The sequence below is a fragment of the Lagenorhynchus albirostris genome, chromosome 17 (genome assembly GCF_949774975.1).
Source record: "Lagenorhynchus albirostris chromosome 17, mLagAlb1.1, whole genome shotgun sequence".
NCBI classification, from domain to species: Eukaryota; Metazoa; Chordata; class Mammalia; order Artiodactyla; family Delphinidae; genus Lagenorhynchus; species Lagenorhynchus albirostris.
The window spans coordinates 15,082,173-15,103,027 of record NC_083111.1 but is presented as its reverse complement, the minus strand read 5'-3'; the positions used below and the strand labels follow the sequence as shown (position 1 = coordinate 15,103,027).

General features: G+C 40.7%; 1 protein-coding gene across 1 annotated transcript in view; it reads left to right on the top strand.

Annotated features, from left to right (window-relative positions):
- The first annotated feature begins 606 nt into the window (after window positions 1-606).
- The window catches only part of TRAM1 (translocation associated membrane protein 1), a 29,701-nt gene continuing 9,452 nt past the window's right edge, over window positions 607-20,855 (top strand). The window contains exons 1-6 of the mRNA XM_060127987.1: window positions 607-903; window positions 9,495-9,558; window positions 11,259-11,380; window positions 11,496-11,612; window positions 13,012-13,070; window positions 14,747-14,831. Coding sequence (XP_059983970.1) covers window positions 781-903; window positions 9,495-9,558; window positions 11,259-11,380; window positions 11,496-11,612; window positions 13,012-13,070; window positions 14,747-14,831 — 570 coding nt within the window. The 5' untranslated portion in view covers window positions 607-780. The remainder of the gene's footprint in view (window positions 904-9,494; window positions 9,559-11,258; window positions 11,381-11,495; window positions 11,613-13,011; window positions 13,071-14,746; window positions 14,832-20,855) is intronic.

The following is a 20,855-nucleotide window of genomic DNA, read 5'->3' as shown; positions in this document are numbered from 1 at the left end:
AACTTACTTCAGTCGCATGCCCGTTGGGGGATGGGTAGGTGAGACCAAATAGGAATTGTTCCTTTTTGAAAGCTAGTTCAAGGCTACAAAGAACAGGAAACACGTCCTCAGGCGTGTTTAAAATAACTCTGAAGTTAACTTTTAAGGCAGCTGCTAAAACCGAATGCCCCTACCCTTATGTAGTTAAGCTGTACTCATACGTTTAGGTTATTTTGCTGGTGGCAGTGGCTTTCAAGAAGTGACAATCAATGTGGAAGCAGGCACTGACACCCAAGGCCAGGGTGGCACAGAGGGCGGAAAGCACGCTTGCACCCGTGCACGCCGTAGCACGTGGCCGCCCTCTGACCGCGGCGCGGACTCAGTCTGTTTAGTAACCGCAGGAAGCTCGCGCCTCAAACGACTCCCAACCCCAGTCCTGGAGCGGAGCAGGGGAGGCGCCGCTCAGGTTTCTTACACTCGCCCGGCCCCGGGCGGACGGCCTCCGCTCCCTAGGCGGCGCTGTGGGCTCGCAGGGGCGGCCGCGACACGAGAGAGCGCCGTCTCCCCAGTGCGCATGCTCGCCTCCTGTGTGGGCTTGCCTTTTTTTTTTTTTTCCGGGCGGCCCCGGCGGCTGCGTACTGGCTGTGGGATGGGAAGTGAAGCCCCAGCGAGCGGCAGCGGCGGGGCTGTGAGGAGCAGCCAGGGGGAGGCGGCGGCGGCGGCGGCGGCGGCGAGTCGGTGAGCAGCTGGGAAGAGCGGAGCCGGGGCGGAGCACCTGCAGGCACGGGCGACGGCTTCACCATGGCGATTCGCAAGAAGAGCACCAAGAGCCCCCCGGTCCTGAGCCACGAATTCGTCCTGCAGAATCACGCGGACATCGTCTCCTGTGTAGCGATGGTCTTCCTGCTGGGGCTCATGTTCGAGGTGAGCCCTGCCCGCGCCCCAATCGCCCGCCCGCCGTCCCCTTCCCGGCCCCCGGCTGCCAGCTCAGCCCCTCGGCCCGGGACCGCGGGGGACCCCGGCGGGGGGGTGCGGGGGGAGGTGCCGGCCGCCTGGCCCGGAGGAGCGGGCCTGCCCCGCGCCCTGCCGGGCTGGGGCTGTGGAGCCCCGGGAGCCTGGCCGCCGTGCGCCCTTAGGGGCCGGGGCCGCCGCGTCGCCCCCTCGGCCATCACGCACGCCGCCCTCCCGCCGCCGCCCCCTCCCGCCGGCCGCGCCGCGCAGTTCCTGGTTCCCGCGAAGGGTTACGTGGCAGCCGGCGAGGGGCCGGCGGTCGGCGGGGGCGGCCCCTGAACGCCGAGCTGGCTGCGGGCGGTGGGCGGGCTGGGCAATGGCCGGCGCGCCCGGCTGGCCAGGCCGCGGGGGCCGGAGAGCGCTCGGGGGCGGGGTCCGCGGCGGCACCGAGTCTGGGGTGAAACCGACGGAACCCGGCGTCCGCTGCCCACTGGAAGGGCGGTGGCCGCGGGGCAGCGAGTGATCTCCGCGGGATCGGAGCTCCGAGTCGCACCCACCCGATTGTTTTAACTCCTGTCTCCCAAGCTGGTATTGTTATCAGTGATCGAACTTTTTGCCCCAGCGCTTGCTCTTTTCTTAAGGAAACAAGGTCTGATACAGAAATCGGGGTTCTGAACAGCAGTGCCGAGGCGTCGGATAATTTTCTTTTTGTTTCTTGAAATAGGAGAGGATGGAAATGTCAGGAGTGTGTAAATTCTCATCCCACGTAGCGAGTATTGTGATGACTTACTTAACAGCTGTTGAATGTGGGTATAAACTTTGCAAGGTGAACGTGTAACATCCTACGGCTTCCTTTCCCTCCCTCCCCAATACACACGCCCATTCCTTATCTTCTTTCCCTTTTTAATTTTTCTCTGTAGCTCCTGTGCCCCACCAAATACACTAATTATTTTACTTATTTATTGTCTCCCCGCTCCTGGAATGTAACTTCAGTGAGGGCAGAAATTTTGGTTTTTTCCTAATCTATTTCCAAAGCCTAAATTTAGGAGATGCTTACAAAATATTTGCTTAATGAGTGACATTAAGAATTCTTGAGAAAAGCTGGTGTAATGAGACTGCCAGTGACCGAAAGTTGAATAAATAGTTTAAACGGAGCCCATGTGGGTTTTTAAAATGTTACGATTAGGTAACTTAATATTTTAATAATTTTTTGCTTCTCTTCAAATGGACTTTTCTGGATCTAGATACAGATTTTTTGATTCTTGATAGTGTCATTTACGTCCACCTAGTCCACTGCTAAGGAGGTAGTGGGTATCCTGAAAGGGAGGGTAGAAGGGAACTAACATATGTCACATCGTTCGATTTAGGCTGGGCCTGTGCTACTTACCTACTGAATGACCCAGGGCTAAGCCTCAGTTTTTCTGTTCTGTATAAGGAAATAATATAACCTGTGCTGTTCTCACAGCCATTGTTTGCGGAGATCAGATGATATGGTGAGAAGGCATCTCACGGTTTATACAGAACTACATGAATGTATATAATTTTAGAAATGCAATGCTAAACATTTGTACTCTCTTTCTGAATTTTATACTTGTATATACTTTCTGCTTTGGTGTTAGAAGTAATACTTTTGTGTGTACAATATACTGAACAGTTCCATAAAGCTTGCCATAACCCGTCTCCACGTGGTAAGAATCCCTGTTTTTAAAGATATAATTTAGGAGTAATATTACCTGCAAGGTGTATTTGCAATGCGTTGAGTGAAATGGAATATAAATCAGAAGTGCTGACACTTAGAAATGTTATAACGTTGCTTTTATGTAAAATATTTCATGTTCTCTTACCACATTTCTAGAGAAGTTCACCACCTGTACCTTGCCTCACATGTCAATGATTTTTTAACAGTGAGTGGATTTTCACCTTTACATCCGTAAAATTTATCAATTTAAATAGACACAACAAAGATCTAAATAGAAGTTTTTAAAGTCCGTTCAAAAAAGAATGTTGAAGTAGTAGACAGAAGGAAGTTTGTGCAGGTTGTACTACATTTTTCTTACCATATGTTAAAGTTTTAGGAGTTGAAAGCATGTTATCTACCTATGGGAAAAAATTCACTGGATTAGTTTTGATCCTTGACTTTTAAAGTAATTGCTGTGGGACTTGCCTGGTGACGCAGTGGTTAAGAATTTGCCTGCCAGTGCAGGAGACACGGGTTCAAGCCCTGGTCCAGGAAGATCCCCCAGGTCTCAGAGCAACTGAGCCCACGTGCCACAACTACTGAAGCCAGCGCGCCTAGAGCCCGTGCTCTGCAACACAGGAGAAGCCACTGCAATGAGAAGCCTGCATGCAGCAACAAAGACCCAACACAGCCAATAATTTTTTTTTAAAAATTAATTAATTAAAAAAAATAATAAAGTAATTGCTGAATCTCAACGTTAACGTAGTTATAGAATGACAGTATTTGTGCTAGAATAATAGAGAAGTTACCGTTTTTGCAACAGAACTGTTCAGCCTTTTGTGTAAAGGAAAGGCTTTCCGACATTGAGGAAATGTCTGAGGATTTATGGTGAAATTGACAAAGCAATAACATACTGTATTACTAGCCAAAATGAAGAATCAATATAGACGCTGAAGCTAAAGGGAGTTAGGGCTCTACTGCTTGCTAACTGGGCGGCCTAGGGCATGTCATATAACTTCTTAGAACTTGTTTCTTTTTCTGTAAAATAGGGCTCATCAGATTACTCTGAGAATTAAACTAAGTTTTATAATGGCTAGTTCAAAGTGTGGCTTACAGGAGGCATACCATAAATGGTAGCTCATTATTCCTTAGGCATTTATCAAAGTCGAAAAACAGAAGACAGCATTTTTTTTAATTAATTAATTTATTTATTTTTGGCTGCATTGGGTCTTCGTTTCTGTGTGAGAGCTTTCTCCAGTTGCGGTGAGCGGGGGCCACTCTTCATCGCGGTGCGCAGGCCTCTCACTATCGCGGCCTCTCTTCTTGCGGAGCACAGGCTCCAGACGCGCAGGCTCAGTAATTGTGGCTCACGGGCCCAGTTGATCCGCGGCATGTGGGATCTTCCCAGACCAGGGCTCGAACCTGTGTCCCCTGCATTGGCAGGCAGACTCTCAACCACTGCACCACCAGGGAAGCCCAAAGACAGCATTTTTATGTGAGAAAATGTTCTAACAGTTAGCATCTAAAGAGATTATATATACTAATAAGGTTGATAAAGCAATAGTTTGTTTGGGAGATACGGAAGAGTTTAATTTCCAGGGAAGTTCGTGTTATCAAAAATTGCTGTGAATTTTGAAATCATGCTTTTAGTACAGACAGTTTCTGTCCACATACTGCACATCATGGTCTATAATGAATGACTGAATATTGGAGTTAGGAAAATTTAACAGTTGAAAGATGTAAAGATACTTGGGAAGCTTTCTGAAAGTGAGGATATAGAAGAGGAGTTAGGGGTTTCCACGAGGAATATTTTCTTCTGGGAGGGATTTACTTTTCAGAGGCTCAGGAGTCCAGGTCGTTTGTGCCATGCCAGGTTTGGGGGACCTTTACAATTTCAACTATGTAGAACAGTCTTGGGGGTTTGTTTTATTTTTAAGCATGGCTTATCTTAATGCCAACATTTTCTTTCCTCCTTTTTTTTTTAAGAACTTAATTTTATATAAGCTGGTGAGAAAATGGGATTTGATATTCAGAAATTGCCTTTATCTTTGAGACACCCAGTCAATGTAGTAGTCACACTTCCCTCTGACAAGTACAAAATAGTTAACCTCTCTGTATGACAAGAAAAGATACCAAGCCCCAGCTGGTGAGCACTAAAGAAATATTATGATATTCATGATACTCCATACAATGCAGAATTAAATAACTCATTAGAGTCGTGGTAACCTGTTTAAGATGTATCTGAATAAGCCTCATATTTTTCTAATAAATGGAGAGCAGTGCTTTAAACGTCCAAAATTGTCATAAACTCATTTTTACTTTTGAGTACGTTGTATATTTCTGTAGCATATTTTATTCCAAACTAATTTGTCTTACTATTGGTTAACTGTAATACTAATTTAACTAAAGCAGTGCTGGCCATGGTATGAGGCTTAGGACCCCTAGAAATGGCTAAGAGCATGATTACTGGTTTAAGTTTTCTTCTTTTTAAAACATTTTTCTATAAACATTTTTAGGGTGTGTAGTTTGTGTTTTTCCTCTTCTTATCCGCTTACTGTCACATGCCAAGCTAGCTGGAAGCCGGATTTTAATTTTCTTTGGAAGCCTAGCAGTAAAGGATAATCTAATTTTTGTTGCTTGGGGAATTTGATATTAAATTTATCTTTGAAGAATTTCACTTGTCAATTGTAAAAAAACTTAAAAAGTTTTTTTTAGCTATGGTAGTGGTGACCTCATATTCTAAATTAGAAACAGGGATGTGGAGTGTGTGTGCGTTTATATATGAAATCTAAACAAAGATATTAAAACATAAAATTTAGTAATCAGTCAACTTTATTAAAAAGAATCACATGAAAGCAGTGTTACCCTGGAAATTCATGTCATTGTTCTGCTCTCACGTATCCGTGTGAATGACCCAAAATGTAATACAGAAAAGCCGTACTTGCCTTTTCTAGGCAAGTGATCTTTATGTATCTACCCAGTGAAACAACTCACTGTGGTGGCCATACCCTGACTTTATCTCACAAGCCTGCCATATTTCCAGATCCTGAATTCCAGAACAGCAGAACTCAGCTGCAACCTGCATGTTGTTCATCTCCCCACGTCTGCTGCTCGTATGCCAGCTCTCCACCTAGTCCAGGCTTTTGTGGGGCCTGGTCCCCTTTCCTTTTCTCCAGTATACTAGCCCCTTGTTGCTTTGCTTTTCTTCCTGTAGACTTTAACTACTGTCCACACTCTCCCCAGGCCCTCAGCTCCCTTTCCCTCTTGGTCTTTCTCCCTACTTGGCCTGCACGTATCCACCCGTGGGTCCAGCCTGCCATCTGCCTTTTCCGTGCCTCCCATTTGTGGATTGCTCAGTGTTGTCAGAGAAAGTCATGCACTCTTGCTGATAGATAATATTACAAGTCAAAGGTTTCTGACCTCAGACAAAAGTAATACCCGGGGATCTTTTTACTTTTCCTTGGCCAGCCCCTTTGCCTAAAGGAACTATAAAAATACTCATCGTTTGAGTCCCCAACTATGCTTAACAGATGACATTGCTTTTCCCCCGCCACAGGGAATTTCTTCAGTTTCTTGCCTTGTTTTGAACTTATCTATCTCATCATTTTTACCTTCTGCCTGCCTGATCTAAGAGGAAAACTGCTCAAGATCAACCTTTAGCTCTATCCTTATATTTCACCCCTACCAGATCTTTCCATCCATTATGCCCTTACATGTTAAATTCTCCCTGTTCCCTGGTGCCTTTGCTGACTGCCCCCGCACCAGCTCAGTGCCTCCCATCACGAAACGACATAAATCTTGACCTGGCATCTGTCGCTGGGAACCCCTTTGTTCCCCTTTTGCTCTGCACTCCACTTTGAGGTGGCTTTTGCTTTCACTTCTTCACTGGAGTCACTCAAGCTGCGACCACTGATGACTTCTTAAGTCGTCCGGTCCGTTGCGCTCTTTTCCTGACACATCTCTATTGAAACTTTGACTTTATTAACCACCCCTTTTTGAAATGTTTCCCCTTTGGCTTTGGGGGCATCTAGCTCTCTTCCTCTTCTCTCTGCCTCTTCTCTCTGATCATTTCTTCTTATTTTGCCGCCGGCCTTTTTCTCTGCCCTCTCCGTGGTTCTGTTGGTGTCCTACTTCTCATCGAATCCCGTACACTCTCTGTAGAGGGTTTATATACTTGCACAGCCTCGACTATGTACCACGTACTGTCTGTAAACAGAGACTTCCAAATCCTTAAGCCCGGGTCTCCCTGCAGAGCTCCAGGCGTGGGCCTTACCTACCTGTTGGTCTTGCCACCTGCATATCTCGTAGAAATCTAAGTTTATATAAAGTGCAATTTCTTCTTTGCCTCAGACCTGCGGTTCCTCCTGTATATTCCACGTTTTTATTAATAGTATTGCTTTTCACCCAGTTGTTGCAGCATCAGTACATACTTTGATTCTGTCCTGCTAACCAAGCCTTATTCTGCCTCAAAAGTTCCGCCTCTACCCACTACTACTGCCTTCGTTCAGACCTTATTATTTTTCACAGGTCTCTTGCAAAACTCGTACTTGACTTGCATCCTTACTCCAGTTTATATTTTATCTAATATTTGTTCAGTAATATTGAACAATGGCCTAATAAGTGCCACACGCCATGCTGGGCTCTAAGCATATAGTGATGAGCAGAAACAGACGTGCTCCCAGCTCTTATGGAGACTACTGGCTGTCTAATGGGTGAGACAGCAGTGATTAACACAATCACGCCAAAAGTATACGTTTTGTAAGAAAGGAACACAGGTCTCTGAGGTAATCTAACAAAGGAAATGACCTGCCCTAAGAGACGGGGAAGGCTTCCTTGAAAGGGTGTAGTTGACCTGAGATCTGAAGTGGAGAAGTTTTCCAGCAGTGTTTTAGATAACACTGCGGGTGCATGGAGCTATGGGGGGAGGAGTGCAGGAGGCAAGGGATGGGGCAGAAGCGGCCGGACAGGGGCTGGAGAAGCAGGGGTCAGACCGCAGAATTTGTTCTTATCCTGGAGAGAATGGGAATCGGTGAAGGTCCTTTGGGGCGCGGGTGGAGGGAGGATGGGCGTGGGGAGCGGCGTTAACATGACCGGGAGGGGATACTGACTGCGGGGTGGAGCGCGGCCCCGAGGGGGCTTGAGAGGCCAGCACTGCACCCCAGTCAGCGATCTTTCTGAAAAGCACAAATAACTTCCCCCTCCCCAAAACTGTCTGGTCGGGCTAAAATAAAATCTAAACTACTAAGCTCAGCAAACTAGGTCCTTTCTAGCACTTGGTAACTTTTCTAGGCCTTTCTACCCCTTCCTGATGAGTGCCCCAGCCTGACCTCCTGTTTACCGCTCCTTGACCTTTGTGCTTCTGTTTCTCCTACCTGTGCTGCCCTCTTGGTCCCACTGCGTGAGCCTAGGGAACTTTTCTTTTCCAACAGGAGACGACTTCTGCACCACATCCCCTGCGAAGGCTTTCCAGAGCATGCCTCATTCCTCACCCCAGGAGGAAAACAAAAACAAAAAAAATGCTTTGGTTGTTTATCCTCAGTTCACATTGGCATTGATTCTGTGGTATTATAGCAATCTGTTTACCTGTCCTCCAGACTGGACTGAGTTGCTAGTCATCAGGATTATACCATTCCTTTGTTATCCTTTCTTGTCTAGCACAGTGCCTGGTGCCTATAAATATTGAGTAAGCGTTCCATTTTTCTGTTCTGACCACTTTGCTTTTACTAGTAGTCAGGTCAGTTAAATATTTATCGACCATGTAACCATGTCAGGTGTGTGGGAGATTAACACACACCACAGATCCTACCTTTGATCTACGTTTTGTCATGGTAACTGTGCTTCCTTTTCTTTCATTAATTTACATTTAAAATTTTTCTTGATGGAAATTTTGTGTTCATTGTACAGGTCTAGAGTAGAGAAACATTATTTGTCAAAACACTGTTTACTGGAACTGCAGTATCTCTTTTGAAATCTTAACGTTAGGAGTGAATTACACAATCCCATCTAAACTTCAGACTACACTGGCGAATTATGTTCTTTCAAGATCAACCCCTTATACCCTGAGAAAACCATAATTCAAAAAGAGTCATGTACCAAAATGTTCATTGCAGCTCTATTTACAATAGCCCGGAGATGGAAACAACCTAAGTGTCCATCATCGGATGAATGGATAAAGAAGATGTGGCACATATATACAATGGAATATTACTCAGCCATAAAAAGAGACGAAATTGAGCTATTTGTAATGAGGTGGATAGACCTAGAGTCTGTCATACAGAGTGAAGTAAGTCAGAAAGAGAGAGACAAATACCATATGCTAACACATATATATGGAATTTTAAAAAAAAAATGTCATGAAAAACCTAGGGGTGAAACAGGAATAAAGACACAGACTTACTAGAGAATGGACTTGAGGTTATGGGGAGGGGGAAGGGTAAACGGTGACAAAGCGATAAAGAGGCATGGATATATATACACTACCAAACGTAAGGTAAATAGCTAGTGGGAAGCAGCCGCAAAGCACAGGGAGATCAGCTCGGTGCTTTGTGACCGCCTGGAGGGGTGGGATAGGGAGGGTGGGAGGCAGGGAGACGCAAGCGGGAAGAGATATGGGAATATATGTATGTATATAACTGATTCATTTTGTTGTGAAGCTGAAGCTAACATACCATTGTAAAGCAATTATACTCCAATAAAGATGTTAAAAAAAAAAAAAAAAGATCAACCCCTTGGTGATCGGGAAGCCCAGTCGTGCCTATCAGGGTGCAGCTGGAACTAGGGTGCCCTTGGTTCTTAGATGTGGGGACAGAACTTGGAATGTTTTTCCCCCCGATTTGCTACTTGGGAGAGGGTCACAAATTGACTTGATCTTTTTTTTTCTTTCTAGATAACAGCAAAAGCTTCTATAATTTTTGTTACTCTTCAGTACAATGTTACCCTCCCTGCAACAGGTAGGTAGTTTTCTTTTGGAATTTTCTGGTTAGTAGAAGAGTTCAGTGGGACAGACTTGGAAATCTCCATGAATACTAGGTTCTTCGTTATTTTCACAGGTCTCATTCGTGATTAGACTGAATATTATTTTGATGATTTTGTAATGCAAAATCTGATGTTTTTGGTTGACTTCGCAATATATATTGTATGAAAATCAGTTTTTATGTGTTTAATGTTTATTGTGTATTTTTGTAAATGGGCTTAAAATTCCAATGAAGAACTTTTTTTTTTTTGCCTTCTCTTCCCTCTGATCTTTTCATAAGAAAATCCTAAGAATAGATATTTTACATTTGTCTGAAGTGTCTTTGTTCAGTCAAGGTTTCTAAAGGCCCAATGTTCAGGTTCTGTTTTTCTGACTTGTATGGGTTCTATTTTGGACCCGTAATAACAACCCTCTTAAGCCCATTTTATTTTTCACTTTTTGGTTGTGCTCTACCGTCCTATCAGTTATTTGATTAGAGAGAATGTCAGTAAGTATCTGGTAATAACATCCAAACTACACTTTCAGGTTTTATTTCGAAAAGTTTTTCTGAATGATGCTATGTGAAAATCAAGTTGTTATTGGAAGTTGATTGTAGTTGAATACAGTAATATAATTAACTAGCATGGGGCTTCCCTGGTGGCACAGTGGTTGAGAGTCCGCCTGCCGATTCAAGGGACATGGGTTCGTGCCCCGGTCCGGGAAGATCCCACGTGCCGCGGAGCGGCTGGGCCCGTGAGCCATGGCCGCTGAGCCTGCGCGTCCGGAGCCTGTGCTCCGCAGCGGGAGAGGCCACAACAGTGAGAGGCCCGCGTACCGCAAAAAAGAAAAAAATTAACTAGCATGGGTGAGGAGTGGGGTATTCAGTTAACAAAATATTACCATACTCAGGTGGTAAACTTGCCGCGAGCCAGGAGTCTCTCTATTTAGAATGTAAGATCAATTATACAACATGGAGTTGGGTTTTTGTTCAGTTATATCATTTTGTAAATATTTGATGTAGTAACTTAGATATCACAGTACTCAGAACCACAAAGTTGTTTTGAAATTTGAGTATGCCAGAAAAAAACAAAGCTCTTTTATCAATTCACAAGTATTTGATTAAGTCTTGTTCTGAAAAAATCTTAGCAATTTTAAAGATTGAAAACAATTGTAGCAGTTGCCTCTCTCTCCTGCTTAGAATTCAAAACTAAATCAAATCAAAGTTAAGTCAGCTTTTCCAGCAGAATCATAAATGTGGTGTCTAGTTTGAAAGTAGAGCTAGAAAGCAGAAAGTTTCAAAAGTTCTTTGAAAAGACAGGCAAATGTGCTAAGTATAACTTTAATACAACCTAAGTATAATCTAACCCCTATCCCTGGGGTAATACCAATTTTACAGTCCCCAAGGATCTTAATGTGGCCTCCCCTTCCCTGTTCTCTGGTCTTTAATGGCTGTAACTAACATGTGTCAAGTCTTTGTAAATAATTTCTGAAGCTTTAGACTTCTAGATAGTCTCCTCAGTTTTCATTGTTCCTAAGACTGAAGGTGTCCAAAAGCAAATTACCATGATGTTTCTGTAAACTTATTTATTAGGTTAGTCTTCTCTTGTTTCTTTCCATAACTATGTTGTACTTAAGTGCTGTTTTTATAATCTTATGTATATTTTTGTGTATGTGTGTCCTGTCCTTTTTGACCTTCAGAAGAACAAGCTACTGAATCAGCGTTCCTTTATTACTATGGTATCAAAGATTTGGCTACAGTTTTCTTCTACATGCTAGTGGCGATAATTATTCATGCCATAATTCAAGAATATGTGTTGGATGTAAGTATGCAATCTTAGAAATCTATACTTTGTAAAATACTAGCTCTCCATACTATGATAGTCATATTAAATATATTTTATAATCTTAATTATTAACGATCGTTTTTATCTTTAGAAAATTAACAGGCGAATGCACTTTTCCAAAACGAAACACAGCAAGTTTAATGAATCTGGTCAGCTGAGTGCATTCTACCTATTTTCTTGTGTTTGGGGCACATTCATTCTCATATCTGTAAGTATGTACTGTGCTGAAATTCTTATCTCTCAAAAGTATTTAATTATATACCCAGAACAGAAATTGATGTCCTATTTTTAATGCTCATAAGCAAACCCTGAACCTTAGAAAAATTCCTTGTCTCTTGTTGTTCTTATCTAAGATTAGGAGTTCTGCTCTTGAACTAGTATAAATCAAGTTTCATCAGTAAGCTTCTCTTTTAGTTAGTTTTTATACAGCAAAAATTGCCAACTATGTTTAATGTTTCAGAAAGCCTTACTCATTTTTAGTCGATCTGAGTGTTGTCTTCATATCTTGTAGTCATTTGCAGGTATCTCTGTATTAGCAAAAAGGGTAAGTTATCAGTGATACTTTCACTGGGTTACATGAGTTGTAGTGTTTCCAGTTATTTCGTTCTTTAAAAACAGTCCAGGTATTTTCTGAGCAAATTAAAATATTGATTAACTTTTTATTAAGGCTATCTAAACCTTTAAGTGTACCATTCTAACTAATGAGGGGGAAGAGAGTATCTAATATTAGTAATATCAGTCCTTTAAGTTTATATGAACCCCAGAGTTTACATATTTTTGAGTTTGTCAGGACACAGTATTTTTTTTTAATTGCTATGTTAGAGATGAATAAATAGGTAAAGTGAATTTTCCAGGGTATGACATTTATGGTTGGAGATAGACTAAAACTCAGCCTTTCAGTCCAGTGCTTGTTCCTTTGTAAACTGCTGCTTTAATGATACTTTACAGATACATTAAAGTTCAGCTTAAAATCTTTCTTATACATTAAAAAAAATTTTTATTGTTGATGTACAAAAGTTCTATCTTACACATTTTTTAAAAAACGTGAAGGTGTTAAACTTCCGTGGGAAAATATTAAGGATAAGTTGCTTCAGGATTTTTTTTAATATACATATGCAGTAATTCTCACTAAATAGATCTGGTTATCTAAGAAAAAGACGTGGTGATTATGTGGACATAACCCTGTAAAACTTGGCAACACCTTGATCTTCTGTCTCCTGTCAGGTGCCACCTCTTTCTGAGCCCTTTGCTTGGTTACCCAGGACAACATTCATCCCTCCAGTGGCTGTTGTAACTCTGTTATGCGCCATCACTGTTTTTTGGTTGTGTTATGTTTGTTTGCATACGTGTCTTTTTTACTCTACTGGATTGAAGGAATTTCGAAAGCCAGGAATTATGTCTTATTTGACTTCAAGTCACTCATATTGATTTTCATTTCACTAAAGTAAGCAGTTTGACTGAATGGAAAATAACTAAAACATCTAAAAGGTTGGACTTCAATGGAACTTGAGGTGGAGAGATGTAAATGTGCAAGGAATGAAAATACTGTCTTATTTTCTAAGACGTTTCCATGCTCATTAAGCTAATTTTTGTATCTTCTCTCTTAGGAAAACTATATCTCAGACCCAACTATCTTGTGGAGAGCTTATCCCCATAACCTGATGACGTAAGTCATTTTCAGCAGGTTTTTCTTAGTTAAGGACCATCGTCATGTCACTTTTAAGCAGGATTTGTTCTTGTTATTCTCTTTAGGACCTTAGGGAAATTCGTACAATAGGTATGTCTTTGGCAGTCTCACTGCCATAAGGACAAAAAATTCCTGTGTGCTTTTTTTCATGTATATAATCTTTTCAGCATGTTTGTTACCTTGAGAAAACTGATTTTTAACAGTAATCCTAATTTAGTCCTCTGTCTTCCCTTTCTTTTTCCTAACCCTTCTCGTCACTGCTCCATCTTCTACATTCTTTTGCTCCTTTTCTTTGCTCCAGTCTCTTTTCACTCCTTCCATTTCTTACTCTCTTACACTATAAGCTTGAGGGTACGGACTGTTTCTTTTTTATTTTTATGGCCCCCAGGGTTTCTGTACAGTGCTGTAAGAAGCTCAGGGGTTGCAAAGTCAGCCAGCTAAGTTATTCATTCTTCAAGCCCAGCTCTAGAACATCTATTCCATATTTTCCTTGCTCCTTTAGCCTATATTGGCTTCTGCTTTCCTGAATTTGTCATTTTGGTGTGCAGTATTTTATGTTTATCTATACATTGTCTTGGCTGTCCTGTAATTGTCTCATTTATCTAAGTCTTGAATTGTGCCCATGCCCACCAAGGCTATATGTACCTTGACAGCAAGAAGAGCTGTCTCTTTTTATATCCTTTGCTGTGCCAGGCTGTAGGTGCTTATCAGGTAGAAAGTAGTCAATAAATGTGTTGTGATATGAGGACTGGTGAAAAAGTATGAAGGGAATAACATGACCCTGCAATATTACCATACTCTGCTGAGCCACTCTGACTTTTAAAAATTGTTAATTCAATGCACTTTTGTAAACTGGAGATATAAACATCATATTTATGTGGGACTGTATCTTCCCCCCCCTCCCCACCCCCCTGGAATTATTCAGATTGGCTTTGTGTTTTCTGCTTTAGACCTCTGGAGGAGAGGGGAGGGAGAGCAGAGAGAAAGCAGAAGATCTGGAGGGGTGTGATGTGAGGAGGAGACTGGACTCTAGACTGAATATGATATGTCTCCTGGGGAGTCCGTCAGTGCCTTATTCTCCTCTGGAATCCTGGTTTGCCTCCATTTATTGGGGGCTCTCAGTGTCTCAACCTGGTAGAGTTACCGTATTTCCCTAAGAAAAAATCCAGGGATTGTTTGAAATTGGGATTATCCTGGTTTCAGGTGCTGGTTAATCTATGCACCTTCACTTTTCTATCCATCTTGTTTGCCCTTCCCACTTGCCTTTTGACGAAACCTTACCGATCTGTGATTTGATTCCCTTAGAGTCATGGTCCGTATGTCTTCAGTAGCTGACAGGCATACTCTTCAGTATTAAGTAACTAATAGACAAGGGCCTCTGTTTCCTCGCAGCTGGCTTGCATGGTCACAGTGTTCTGCAGATCATGTCTCTGCTTCTGCTGTTTAATCCAGAGGAGCTGACTGATGCTGGGGGGCCGGGGGGCCGGGGGAAGTGGCTGTTGGAGAGTACGGTACATGGAGTATCGTGAGGGGACCTGAAGTGATAACACAAAGGTAGCTACTTAGTACATCCTGATTTCCAGTGTTTGTTTGTACTTTATTCTTTAAAAATGGTATGCTTTAAAAGTATTTTTTACTTTCTTGTGTTGGTACAGATTTCAAATGAAGTTTTTCTACATATCACAGTTGGCATACTGGTTTCATGCTTTTCCTGAACTCTACTTCCAGAAAACCAAAAAAGTAAGCAGGGGTTTTATAATTTTAAAAATTGTCTTTTGCCTTTTTTTGCCTTTTTTGGAAGTCTTTTTAAAATTATTTCCTCATGTCTCTAACCTCCCTCTCACCTCAACTCTCCCCCCACTATTCTCTCACCTCTCTCCTTTCCACTAAGTATCCTTAAGTATTTATTGAAGAAACCTTCAGTCATTTTAATTTAGAGGGGGATTTTACATTTGACATGTTAGTTTCTCATTTTAAAATTATGTTAGTGGTAATTTAAAATAATTTAAACAAATTTTGCAATGTAATGTTAGTTTTGTGTTACTGATATTCTTAGCAGTTTCACAAGCGAGACCAAAAGGATTAATTAGATTATTGTACAACTAAATTGTACTGTGTGTAAGTCCCAAAGAAAAATTCTTTGGGAATTTTTGAGAAATTGAGAAAAGTAAACCATAGTTAAATATTCACCTTGAATTTTTTCCTGGTGAAATAGGTGGGAAAGATGTTTGTTTGTTTTGTTTGAACAATGAGTAAACCACTGGAGCACTACAGTAGCCTCCTGTGTAGTTTTACCCTCAGTACTTCTGAAGTCAGGCTTCTGTGATGTCACAAAGTAAACTCTATTTCCTTTATTTAACTCTTTCTCCTCTAAAAACTCTACTAGCTCCCTGTTGCTTTAAACTAAAATAAAGCTGCTCACCTGTGCTCTAAGGGTTTCTCCTGTCTGTGCCCCCTCCCCTGGTCCCTTTTTCTTCCACTCTCTCCTTATGCCTCATTCACACTGACATTCTCTAATTTTATAATCCCAACACACCAGTTCTTTTTTCTGGAATACCGTTTCCCTCTGATAAATTAATCCAGCACTTTTGTTCTCTTTTTTGCGGGGAGAGATTGTTTAAATATTCCTATATATGAACTGATACGTGGGTGGGGCTGTGGATAAAAGAAGTCTGATCATGAGTTAACAACCAGAAAGTTGGGCGATAGGTACCTGGGAATTCGTTATACTGTCAGTTTGTTGTATGTATTTCACATTTTTCCATGTTTAAAACACTGTTGTTAAAATCCCCTTACTTTGAGAAGCTTTCCAAAATAGCAGAGCAACCAGTCCATCCAGCAACCATCTTTCCTCTGCCTTCTCAAAAGCCACAAACACTTATTTCTATACATACTCTGAATAGTTAATTCATGAGTATAGGCACTTGATTTATTATTGTGTTGTGTCTGTGACTTTTCGTGTCCTGTGTGTCTGTCATCATTGACGTTGTTGTCTGCCACAATTAGAAAACACCACCATGTTTCTAAATTAGGCCGTGTAAAGTACAATGTTTTTCTAGTTGATTGTAAGGATTAGGATGAAGGTGCATAAAACCTTTGACTTAGAACTGTCTTAAGGTAAAATTCTTAGGCTCACAGTTTCCAATAACGCTTCCATATTCAGTAAGCACCTACTGTGAACCATACGTGTCCCATAGCTGCACTGTCCAAATTAGTACCCACAAGCCACATTTAAATTAACTAAGCAAAAACAAAATTCACTTTCTTGGTCACAATAGCCCGATTACAAGTGCCCATTCACCACACGTGGCTTCACGGTCTGCCATCTTGGATCAGAGATAGAGAACATGTCCATCATTACAGAAGGTTCTGCAAAGCACTGCTGAGACTTTCATAGTTCCTTGATGTCTTAGTACCATGGTTCCAATATTTAAAGCTTTCTTCGTGTACTTTTTATACCTGTGGACATAATACCTCTGGGTTTCATTATTAATTCATATGTCTATATCTTGTTCGTTGACCATGTAAGTAGAGAGGGACATTTCAAAGTAATTGTTCATTTTCATTCTCAAAGCTCTTTTCTTATCAATTCCTGCCAGATGGCATTTCTCCAGAAATGCAATCTTAATTTTTATGGAATAATTTGCATAACTTAGAATTTAACTGAAACTATTTTTAACACCTACATATGACAGTCGAAAGTAACTGTTGCAAGTAATTAACATAATTTGAAAGTAACAGCTGCATATGTGTTAAACAGTTTCTTAAAATTTACTCTATAAAAATTGGTTTTGGAAGAACTCTTTACTGGAAAAAACTAGTACAGTGATTGTTTTGAACCGATCCTACAGAGAAATGAAGAAAGGAACACAGTAGCAGTTCAAGATGTGTGTTAGGCACAAATAACTCAGTTTCTTTTAAGAAGGATATTATAACCACATGTAATATGTATGTTTCAATACAAATAGTCCTCTCTTTTTGCCCATAAGAGGATTCAAAATGTAATTTTTTAACCAACTTGAATATATGAAGTTTCAGGGAAGTGTGGATGAAATAGCCAAATGTTTTATTTCTAATATCAGTTTATTTGGTTTAATTATCCATACATATAATTGTATATCATATAAAGTATAATAAATTAGAAAAATGCTTTCTCCTACTTCATGAGGGTTATGTCCACCCTTCAACTTTGTGGTTAACATCCGTCCTTCATCACTCGAGCTGCTCTTTGACTCATCTAAGTCCGTTTTTCCAGAGTACATCATTACCTCTGTCTTACTTATTCCTCCACTAGACCTCTCTGAGCATTTAGAAGTGACATTGATTGAGGTTTCTCAGGCTGTGTATCTTACCCAAACATTTATTTGTTGTTCAGAATAAAGTAATTGATACAGATCCCTGTAGTATGAGAGCTTTGAAAAAATTTACACATGAGACAGCTCCATCTGTTGTTTAGGGGCAAATCTTTGCCTTATATTTGGGCATATATGCGATATTCAGTTTAAATTTAATTTTTCAGTACAGTGTAGTTAAGAAAAGCATTTTCTTTAAAAAACAGAAGTTTACTAAAGTATATGGCTGACCTTTTTAATAAAAACATGTTGGAATAACAGCTGAAAATGTCACCTGAAGTTATTTATAATTTTAGAATTTGTTTTGATTTAAGTGTACTACGTTTATTAGATTCTCCATGAAAAATGAAGCTATCAGAATTTTAAGTCATCACTCTATGACATCATCCTTATATAAACTACTTGAATGTTAGCATTAAAGATAGATACGAACTTGGCAATGCTTTTCTAATAATTCAGTTTCATTATATATCTTTTTCATTCAAGTATAAAAAAAGTTTGCTAATCTTTAAACAAACAAATACACAAAACCTCATTTCTGGCTCCTGGTAACAAAATCATAGAATGATGTGTGAAAATGTCTTGAAAAACCAAAATCGCCTTTTCTCAGCCATGTTTATATTCATCTAGACTCTAGATTCTAGAACAGTGATGAACTGCCCGTGGATGACTTACTGACTCCCTAATTGAAATGTAACGTGGCCAGTGAACTGATATGTGCCAACATTTCACCCAGCCTTCTCTGTTCTCCCTGAGCCCCAGGGAAATGTGTAGGCCCCAGAGACCCTGCTGCTGGGCAAGGTCTTTTTTGTTGGCCATAGACATGTAAGCCCCAGAGGGGCTGTAACCCCATGAGGATTGAAGAATGTCAGAGGAGTCTGGCCTAGAACAGGACTGCTGAAAGCAGCCATTTTCTAAGTGAAATCTAGATGAAATTTGTCATTTTAAAAGTCACGCTACATCATGCACATTACCTTTGTATTGTTACTGTGGGAATGCCTTTAGCTCACGTTGTCCACCACTTCTTGTGGGCTCTTCCCTGTCACTCGTTTATTTTGACACGCTGTCTCTGGTTAGGCTTTGAGTATGCAAACATTGCTGTAGAGACACTGGTCAGTTTGTATAAGGCGGACGTTGCTGTTACTTAGAAAAAGGATTCTTAATACTCCGTCCTTTTGAAAGTTGAAGAGACTATTGTAAAAGCCCTTGCTAGGCATTTGATGGTTGTGAAGATGGAAGCTGTGATGGTAGTTTACTTTCCAGTATTGACTCATCTGGTCTGCTATCAGAAAGGCAGGGCTGAAATGCAAAGTTGAACCTGAATTTAGGGAAGAAGCTCTGGATTTTTCTTTACCTAATGGCAAGCACAACCTTGCCTCAATTAGGTTGAGATTTAAGGACAAGAAATATAAAAGAAATGGAATGGCTTTTTGAAATGTAGTGTGTTTGTAATTCATAATAGTGTTTTTTGTCAGAGAGGAGAAAAGATAGGCATCTTATGTTCTCTGCTAAATGGCGTATTTTTAAAACTTATTTGTGTTTCTTCTTAAAAAAAATCTTTTTTTTTAATCCTCCCAAGCAGTTACACTGCTCTGGTTTTTCCAGCAGTTATTCCAGCAAATTAGTTTTTTACATCGATTTACACAAGCTGTTATGTAGTAAAATGAGTTCAGTGTTCAATCAGCAATTAAAAAACAAAAAAGCTTTTATTATAAGTATTGGGGGTCCCCCTAGTATTGTTTTCCCCTCAGAAATTTGGAGCATTGTTTAACACATCTGAAGGAAGGAATATGGCAGTATTTCCCATACGTAGTCACTTATATGCCACCTTGCTGCAACTTACAATGTTTTATTTAAAATTATAATGAAAGTTTGTTTTCTTGTATACTATCTAAAATCATTTTGTGCAGTGCCAGTGATATACACACCACATAGCATATCATATTGCAGTTATAACCCTACAGCTGAGCTGGTCTGAAATGACTATAAGAGAACGAAGAGGCTTTCTTGTGGTTGAACTTCACCATGTTGTCTCGACACCTTTCTCCCCCTCTCCTTTGGTAAGGAGAATTAGTTCATCGGAAGTTTGAAAATTATGTGGAGAGAATCTTCAGACAGCCTACTTTCAGAGATACTTCTCTCTCCAGTTGGAAACTCCACTGTAAACTTGGTATTATGTCTTGGGAGTTTTCCCTGAGAGACCCAAAGTGTAGGACTCTGTATAGTTCTAGTCAACTGTTGTATGTTCTACCTTTCTAACACTTGATCTTTGTAGCATTCTTACTAGAAAAGTTTTTAGTTTCAAAACTATACTTGTAAACTCTACTCTTTCTCAGAAGATTTGGTCAAGTAACTCCCTACTTGAAATGTAGGTGGCAAAGAGAAGACCAATAGAGACCTGTGCTCAACTCTATTATATGCCAGAGATGAGTCTAGTGAGGTTCCAGATGAATGCAGCTCAGTCTGCCAACATCAACCACCATTTTAGTCATTTTAATTAGAGCTGCAGTACATGAAAAGTACTAACCAGGCTAATAGAGCCTTGTAATATATATTTGACAGGCTAATAGAGACATATATATATCAATATATGTGGTAAACTGCCAAAAAAAGAGAGAGCAGAAATGAGAGGTAGAGGCATTTCATAAATTAACAAGTGTTTATTGGGCCTATCACTGTTCATATCTTGCAAACATTTTTTACTGCAACCCAAGATGAAAAACTAGAGTTTATATCATAATTCTGTGTGTGTGTGTGTGTGTGTGTGTGTGTGTGTGTGTGTGTGTGTAAAATCTGGATTAAAATTTTCATGAAACAATGCAATGAGCTATACACTCCAGCATTTTTTATTCTATTTCATATTTCAGAACATGTTAGGGTGACCCCCTACATCGATTTCATGATTCACTTGACTTATGTCTTTGAAAACCACTGTTTCGAAGATAACCAGGTCACTAGGGATTATGGAAGAAAAAAAGAGAAGCAAAAGTAAAATCTGGATACCTGGCTTACAGGTTATTAAGAGGAGAAAGAATATACAAATAGATGGTATCCTAAGTGAGAAGATAAATTTTAACCTTCGATTTTAATGACTTGACTGACAATGAAATGAAAGGGACTAAAAGCATGAGCTAAAAAATGTGAATACTATTTAGGTAAACAAAAGCACCTCTACTGGTATAAACATAGCAATTTTAATAGTACAAGGACATTATGGTTATTAATATTGTGTCATTTAATAAATGTTTATTATGAAAAGAACCACTCAGTACTGAAAGGGATTTGGAGTTCATCTGATTCAGGCAAACCCAGCTGTTACTCACATTTAGATGAGTAGCTGAAGCCAGGAGAGGTTAAAGAACTGTGGCTAATTGGGGTGAGCATTCAGGAAGGGTGCGGGGCAGACTGGCCT